The 9093-nt window shown below is 35.8% G+C and overlaps 1 protein-coding gene across 6 annotated transcripts in view; it reads left to right on the plus strand.

Moving 5' to 3' along the window:
* RANBP17 (RAN binding protein 17) overlaps window positions 1-9093 on the plus strand; it is a 263837-nt gene that overhangs the window by 27370 nt on the left and 227374 nt on the right. For 5 of the 6 annotated variants that reach the window (XR_002123189.1, XR_002123188.1, XM_019635965.1 and 2 more), the window contains 4 exons: window positions 2338-2411; window positions 5178-5297; window positions 7283-7429; window positions 8025-8197. Coding sequence is in view for 4 of the 6 variants with exons in the window: in XM_019635965.1 (XP_019491510.1) it covers window positions 2338-2411; window positions 5178-5297; window positions 7283-7429; window positions 8025-8197 (514 nt within the window). In the remaining 2 variants the exon portion in view is untranslated. The remainder of the gene's footprint in view (window positions 1-2337; window positions 2412-5177; window positions 5298-7282; window positions 7430-8024; window positions 8198-9093) is intronic. The other variant, XM_019635966.1, reaches the window with a different exon arrangement.

Raw genomic sequence — 9093 nt, forward strand, 5'->3', positions numbered from 1 at the left:
AGTAACTGACTTAGCAGAGCAGAATTGCATCTTTTTAAGAAAGGGATACCACGAAAAAGCAAGCTGATTTGCTCTCACATATTCCAGAAAGATGATGATGGCTCTAGGGACTTCCTGAGGTCAGAAGTGGGGCATGGGGCTGCAGGGCTTGATAAAAAGTTCTCCGCAGGTTCTCCTCTACCGCCTGTCACCTCTCTTCCCGCTGTGCATTCCCTTTGGCTTCCTAAGACCAGAGCTTTCTCCCCTGGAGAAATTAAACTGGAGAGCTCTCACATTCAGGAACATCTGATACACTAGAGAAACACCATAGATTTTGTAAAAACTTCAAATATGGAATTAGAGACAAAAGCAAACAAAAGGGATTTCATATCATGACTGTGGTTATGAATACATGAAGCAATACATCTAATAAAAATTCCACAGACCACACACACACACACACACACACACACGAGTACATGTACAGTTGGGAAATTAAATACGATGGGTGGCTTGTGTCAGTGCAGCTTCCTGGTTGTGATACTCTACTGTAGTTTTCTTAGAACTTTCCATTGATGGAAACTGGTAAAGGGTGCCTGGGGTCTCTCTCTATTATTTCTTGCAACTGCGTGCAAATCTGTAATTACCTCAAAAAGTTTTTTAAAAGGGGTGGGGGGGAGAGTTAGTAGAAATGGAGACAAAGTGAAGTATAGACATGAAATGTATAAAGGTGTGATTAGTATCCCCAGAGAGATAAGAAAACATAATGCATCCCCGAAGCAAGAATAAGATATTGTTTTAAAAAGAAACGTTCAGACAGTGTTCCAAATATAAAAGATGGTTGCCAAAATAAAACATTCAGTAAAAGAGCTGGAAGGTAAAGTTAAGGAAATATCCCAGAAAGAAGAACAAAAAAAACAAGGAGAGGTTTGACAGGAAATAAAAATGCAAGAACATTAGAGCATGAAACTAGGGAGGTCTGGCATCTGACTGTTAGAAGTTTAAGAAAAAGGACCGAAAAACAGACGGAAATTTGTAAACAAAAATGTTCATAGCACTGAGACATAAATTTTCAGATTGAAAGGTCCCATCTAGTGTCGAACATAATGAATGAAAAAACTATATACAGTAAGATTCATAATCATGACCTTTCAGAATAACAAGGATAAAGAAAAGATCCTAAAATATACCAGAAAGAAAAAGTAAGCAACCTACAAAGTATTGGGATCCAGAATGGTGTCAGACTTCTCAACGGCAGCACTGGAAGCTGGAAAGCAATAGAGTCATAACCTCGGGCTTCTGAGGGAAAATTACTTTCAAACTAGACTGAAATCATCAAGCGTAAGATAGAATCAAGATATTGTCAGACTTGCAGATCTTTCTGAAATTTATCCTTTATGTACTTGCTCTCAGAAAGCTACTTGATATACAGGCTAAGAAAGTGGAAGATATGGGGTATGGAAAAACAGGGCTTCAACCCAAGATGACAATAAACAGAGATAAAAAGGAGATAATTACATAACAAATTTAGGAATAACCAATCCAAGTTGAAGGCTCTGGGAGGTAGGGGTGGGGAAAATGGAAATGACAGATTATTTGACACTATTAAGCACGTGGATAATGGCATGAAAACATTTTGCAAATCTGTCAGCATTTGGAAAGAATTAGTGACAGATAAACAACTAAGCTTAGAAAAGATGCTATGCTTAAATCCGGAGAGTGTTAGAAATATGATATAATCATAGTGTTCTTCTTGGCTTAGCTGTTAACATGACTTACATAGTAATGATAAATGTAAACACTTAGAATTGATTTAATCCCCAATTGTTATAATGGATGAATTTTTAAGAGGATGGGTTGTGGTGGGGGTGGCGGGGTAAGTGATTAGACAGCTAAAACTTCATATTCTGTAACAGGAATTCATTTAATATCTAAATAAAACAAAGAGATAGTAATATAGCATGTTATTGGGAAACGTATACATAGCTAAGAGTTGAAAGGTAGTTGAAACGGTGGGATACAGCTGTTTTTTATTACATACTTTTTAGTTACTTTTGATACTATTTGAATTTTTTAAGTGTTTACATTACTTTAATAGAAAGGAAAATGTTACGAAGATTCTTCAGTAAGAACTGTAGATGCTATGTAGAAATAAGCAACATCTTATATAGTTAATTTCTATCTCTATATTAATTCATCTTTCAAAGGAAAAGAGGAATTAAAAAGGAATCGAGCCTGACTGGGAGGAGTGGCCACATGCAGAGGTCTTGGAGTTCTTGGTTTGTTTGATAATGTCTTACTGTGTTAAGATCACAGAATTGAAAGTAATGGTATTAGAAAATAATTTTTTTTTTTCAGTTTTCCTGGAACCAGAAACATTGGATCTTTTCTTCAATTCGTATCATTCACTTCCACCACTGCTATCTCAGTTAGTAAGTAAAAATCATTTATTATTTCATTAAAAAGTACCTGTGATCTTTCTCTAAGGGTGGTATAGATTTACTTTTAAAAATTCTATTTATATTCTTGATTGGGTTTACCTCACACAGGAGCTTATTATATCTTGTGGGATTTGTATTGTGTAAGCTATTTGTCAGAGTCTATCTACAGTCAACAGTGCATTCCATTGCATGGCTGAATCCAGAACCAATAGCTGTTGATTTACCTCCTGCCCAGAGCCAAGGCAACCTGTCAACCTCTAAGTGTTTCTTCTTCCTGTTCAGTTGCCATGCCTTCTTCTGGACCTCAGTCCAGTAGTCGGCCACCCCGATTCCCTTCCCTTCTCTTCCCCTCTCGCTCTAGCCCTTTCTCAGCCCTGTGCGGCTCCGAGCCTCAGGCGTGCCAGGCAGCCCCCGTCAGATACCTGTGAGTGAGAAGCGAAGGGGATCCGCCCGCTTGATTTTGTGCTTGTCACTCCAGCTGTTCATTTATTTTTTAATCAAATTCCACTATGTGATTAAAAAAATATTGAAACTCTGGTTATGTAGAACTTTGAGACTATGAACCCTATCTTTGTGGAATCCAAAACAGAGACCAGGCAAGATTGAAAAAAAAAAAAGAAAGAAAAGAAAAAGTTGTCAGTTTAATATCTAAGCTTGTATAAACTTGGGAATTCTAATATTGCCATTTCGTGAGAAAAGGTGTTCCACATTTAAAGTACATATTGTGGTATGTTTGTTTCGATGTGTTATTGCCTAGAAGGGAGAAACAGGTTCACAAAAATACTTCTTTTAAGAACAACAACAAAAACAATCTATGCCCTTGAATTCAGGATTTTAAAATGGAGGATATTAAACTGGGTTTCACAGGATAGTTGTGTTTTCAGGTGGTGCCAGAGAGCTTCAGCCCTCTGTCTTGAACCAGAATAGCCTTGGGTTTTTTTTTTCAATTGGGGAATTGGGGGATGGGACCAGTGCTGGGGAATTGGGGGAAGGGGAACAGCACTGGGGAATTGGGGGAAGGGGAACAGACAAGTTGCTGTCCTTTGTTCTTCAGTCTACTTGTGGAGGACATCGCTTCACTGGCCCAAGTTGGCACCATCATTGCGCTCTTCCCAGCAAGGCAGATCAGTCGCCGGCTTCTGGACGGCCGCTCACAGCCGCTCACGCTGGCTGCTGGCTACACACGGTAGCCCATGGCAACCCACTGCAGCAGGGGCTGCAGCCTACGCCGCCGGTGACTCATGGCAGCCCAGCTCCAGGTTGAGCTGTTGTTCAGCATCTTAGCTGTGGAGGGCAGTGTCACTGGCCCTCATATGTGGGATCCGAACCGGGGCCCTCTGGCCTCCCAAGCCAGTTCTTAACCATCACGCCACTCGGCTGGCCCAGAATAGCCTTGTTTTTAGTTGTTTAAAAACCGTGGTTTCGTGTGTAATTATGTTTTGGGATAAAACAAACAAGCTACTGGCTCTTCAGGAATAAAGTGGGAAAGAGCTGCTTTAAGAGAAAGTACCATTTATTGGGCATGCCCATTATCTGGTGCTTATTATCTCACTTCATCCTCAAAGTGGCCCTGCAAGGTATTGGGTCGTCAGGAAAGTCATGACGTATTTTTCTGTTTTTCAGTGCAAAAATGAAGCACGACTTTCCCAACGACCCAATAAGTCTTATTATCCTCACTCTATAGACAAACAGACCCAGGCTGGCTTAAGTGACTGTCTAGGGCAGCAAACTAAATATTGGAGCTGAAATTCAAACTCTCGTGTTTTGGGCCCGCAAATTCTGGCTGTTTTATGCTAGTGGTTTCCAAATGTACACATCAGAATTGCCTAAGGAAGTTTTTTTGTTTGTTTTTTTAGCAGTAAAGACTATGGCAAACTGATGAATATCTTAAAAAATCATCATCTGATTTTTGTCTCTATTGCCCCCTTTGCCAAGAGAGCCAGACATTTTGTGAGAAATTAAAATATTTAAATATTCACATAAAATTTAAAAATTTTTTTAAAGTGGCAAGCTAATGTACGTAGACCAAAACAAAAAATATATGGGCCAATTTGGCCTAAAAATTGCTAGTTTTGGGCCTCTCACTTAATGATCAAACAGACTTCAGTGGGTACCAGTGGTAGAATTAAGAACCCGAGTAGTAAAATTTTCTGGTGAAGTATTAACTTTAGGAAGATTACTAAGCCAGAGATACTCTGTAGGAATTTTCATAGGGTATCTGACCCTTCCAGCAGCATTTTCCAAATTGTTCCTCAACATACTAATGAATGGTAAGATCTTCTATCACGAAATAAATTTGGGACATGCTAGATTAAATAAGGCTACAAAAGTTTTTCCCCACATGTAGGACACCACAGTACATAATGTGCAGTATTTCCCAAACAAACTTTACCACAAAACCATATTTTCTTTTTGGTAGAACATTTGGTTCATGGGTTCGCAAACAGAATTGGTCATCAGAAGCAGTTGGAAGCCTTTTGAGTGTATCCATGTCCAGGCCTGTGCTGACATACTTAATATATGGAAAAATATTAGAGGAGAATACACAAATAGGAATATTCGTGGTGGGGTGGAAGGGTTGTGGCCGGTAGTGGTGATTGATAAGTTAAATGTTTAGCTTTCGTTATTTCTTAATTCTATAATGCTTTCTTTAATCACAAAAATGAAAAAAACATTTCATATATAAAGACTAATGTTTCTTACATGTGGCCATAGTTACATTAAAAATGAAATGAATTTTTTTGTTCCCTTTTTTAGGCACTTTCATGTTTAGTTCAGTTTGCTTCTACAAGAAGGTCCTTATTTAGCAGTCCTGAACGTGCCAAGTATCTTGGTAATTTAATTAAGGGAGTAAAAAGAATACTTGAAAACCCTCAGGTATTTATGAAGTAATTTAATTAATACTTAGCATGTAGAAATACAGTTTTTGTGCTGAAGGATGCATAATAAACTCATGACTTTATTATGATTCTGGAAGAAAATGCAAAGTATCATACTCATCTTCCTTATATCTCATTTGTGGTAGAAATGGGCAGTTTTTAAAAATGGATGTTTTCCTCACAGACCCCTATATGCTTCCTCTTTTATTTTTAGGTGGATAGAGGTTATTGGCTTATTATGCTTCTCTTTTTACCATTGTTCTACATTTCTTTGCTTGCACTTCTTGAATTACTGAAGTGATTAATTCAGAGTTATATTCACCTTCTAAACTAAAAGACTTAATGTAAATCTGAACGTTACTATTAGAATAAGTGGCTTTAAATTATGAAATAATGTCCTTTTGCCCTCTTGTGGACAAATAAGAGTTTGTAGATTTTAAAATCTACTCTCTAACTGCAAAGTTTCAATAGCAATATTCATTTCAGAGAATCACAAAGCCATTATTAACTAGTGATTCTGTGTGCCTAGATAAAATTTTTTGTTTCACTTTTAAGTTTGCTTTTGGTTTAAAATATCTGTGATGAAAGTACGGGTTTTAAAGGGTTAAATGATATGTATAAAATTATTCAAGAAAATTTCTGACTAAGTGTATTGGTGAGGGATGATAAATATTTTTAATAAAAAAATAAAAGGTTAAATGATTTAAGGAGGTTTTTATAAGTCTCTTGATTATTACTAATTTTGGGGAAGCAGACATATAATATCTGTTCATAAATAAAATGTGTTTATAAAGAGCAATTGTTTTTGCAGGTTATTCTCGAGTATTTTATATGTTGGGCATTTGCTTTACCTTTGTAATGTTAACATAACTAAAATTTATGTGTTTTGCTGATGGGATTTTACCAATATACATGAAAAATTTTAGTTCTTTTAGTCACTATCATCAATGTGGAAGGTAATATGCTAATATCAGATTATTCTCTTAATTGATTTTCCAACATCCCCATATTGATGATTCATGGCTGTAAAAGTTAGTTTGAATATTATATTATTTTAGAATTACAAACAAACATGTATTAAAAGACCTGAGTACAAAATATCTTTTTTGTAAATTGTCCTTAATAATTAGACACTATTTTATATCCTTTCATGGAGCTCATTTGAATGAAATTTCTTAGAAACTCTTTCAATATTAAACAGATACTTTTAGAATTCTGCTTTCGTGCCAGCTATTGTGCAAAGTGCTCAATCTATAAAGATAATAACATATGTGCCCTGTTTTCAAGGAGCTGCCAGCTGAGGACACTTTTCTTGGTCTTTCCTTCTAACCTGTTCTGCCCCCAAAGTTACCTCTGTTATCTTGTATTTTTGTTAAACTTTCTACCTACATTGCATTAATTTATTTGAATAACTCTCCCTTTAGTGACAGGGAGTTGCTTAAGGGCACAGTGCCTATAGGTATTCAATAAAAATTGGTTGAATTAAAGGAAATTTCTATTATTAGTGTGTGCACATATGCTATTTATTATTTAAGTCCAGTTGCTATTGCTCTTTTCCATGTTTTAAGAGCCCATTCTTATTTTCATCTTAAATATTTTTCAAGTCTTCTGTTGATTTCTGCTTAAGCTACAATACACATACACACACACACACACACACACACACACACACACGTGCGTGCGCACAAATTTTTTTGTGTAATATAACAGCTCCCTAAACATTATAATTTAGTCATATGGTATAATGCTTTCTCCAAAGCCTCTACCTTGCATTCCTTATTATTAATCATTGATGACAACATTAAATCCAGCAGGAATTATTTGTTTTCTTTCATTAATATCTACCCAGTTGACGCAAAGTACCATAAATATCCATGAAAACTGGGAGACTTAAAAAAATACTCTTGGAATTTTATTGATGGTATAATTGTTCATTTTGTTTGTTTTTAAGTATCTTTAAAAGTCTTTTTTTTCTTCCATTAGGGTTTGTCTGATCCAGGTAATTATCATGAATTTTGTCGATTTTTGGCTCGTTTAAAGACAAATTACCAGCTGGGAGAATTAGTAATGGTGAAGGAGTATCCTGAAGTTATCAGATTGATTGCGAATTTTACCATTACTAGTCTACAGGTAAATAGAAATATATAATTGATATTAAAATGTAGATAGTTTTAAAACAATTTTTTGGTAAGGTTTGGTGGGGCTTTTTCAAAACATCTATTAGAGTACTTTGCTAAAAATGTTCATTGCAAGGTTTTTGATAAAAAAGTTCATTGTAACATTTTTTATAATGTTTAGAGGCCATCTAAATATCTAATAATTGAAGAATGAGTTAAGAAGCTGTAGTAGAATCTATGTGAAGAAATAAAAGAAAGCTTTTACAGATTGGTTTTTGGGAAAATTCTTTTTAAAAATTTGGGGGAAGGTTTTAAAACCATATTCTCCACCTGATTTCCACTCTGTGAAAAACTATTCATGGAAAGAGTAGAAGGAAGTACACTAACGTTTTAATAGTGATCATTCCTAGGTGGCAAAATAGTGAGAGATTATTGGTTTCTCCTTTGTACTTTTTTGCATTTACAAAATTTGCTATGTTAAGTGTTCATTGGTTATATAATCAGAATAAAAGTTAATTTTAAAATCTATGTGTAGTAATTTTGCCTCTGTAATTCTTATTCTAGGAAGACATGTCATTTTAAATAACATTTGCTTTATTTCTTTGTAGCATTGGGAATTTGCTCCCAACAGTGTTCATTATTTATTAACTCTGTGGCAAAGGATGGTAGCATCAGTTCCTTTTGTGAAATCAACTGAACCCCACTTGTTAGACACTTATGCACCAGAAATCACGAAGGCCTTTATCACTTCTCGGTTGGAATCTGTTGCCATAGTTGTGAGGTATTGAAAACTAAATCTTTCTGTTGTATTTTCATCTTTTGCATCTTGGAATTTTAAAAAATTGAGGTATAATTTACCTACTGTAAAAGTCACCCTTTTTAGTGTATAGTTTTATTAGTTCTGACAAAGTTGTACAGTAATATAACTGCCATCAGACCCAAGATATAGAAGAGTCTCATCACCCCCAGAAAGTTCTTTGGGTCACTTTGTAGTGAGCCCTCTCCCCACCCCTTTGCCTCTGGCAACTACTCATCTGTTTTATTTCCCTATAGTGTTTGCCTTTTCCAGAAGGTTGTATAAATGAAGTCATATAGTATATAGCCTTTTAGTCAGGCTTCTTTCACTTAGCGTAATGCATTTAGAGTCCTCCATGTTGCATCACTAGTATTCCTTTTTATTGCTTAATAGCATTCCATTTTATGGATATATCACAATTTGTTTATCCATTCACCTGTGAATGGATGTTTGGGTTGTTTTCATTTTTTGTCAATTATGAATAAAACCGCTGTAAACTTCCTGTACAAATGTTTGTATGAACATAGTTTTTATTTTTCTTGGGTAAATACCTAGGTGTGAGACTCCTGGGTTGCATGGTAAGTGTATGTTTTACTTTATAAGAAACTGCCAAACTGTTTTCCAAAGCGGCTGTTACCATTTTGCATTCCCACCAGCAACATATGAAAGATCCACGTGCTCTGTGTCCTCACCAACACTTGATATTGTCAGTTTTTTAAAATTTTAGTTACTCTAATAGGTGTGTTAGGGATACCTCATTGTGGCTTTAATTTGCATTCCCTTAATAACTAATAATGTTAAGCATCTTTTCTTTTCTTTTTTTTTTTTTTAAGCTGAGCCATCCTGCTACCTGTTGGCAGCTCAGCGGCTGCTCAGCTCGG

Source organism: Hipposideros armiger, unplaced genomic scaffold, assembly GCF_001890085.2.
Source record: "Hipposideros armiger isolate ML-2016 unplaced genomic scaffold, ASM189008v1 scaffold_25, whole genome shotgun sequence".
NCBI lineage: Eukaryota > Metazoa > Chordata > Mammalia > Chiroptera > Hipposideridae > Hipposideros > Hipposideros armiger.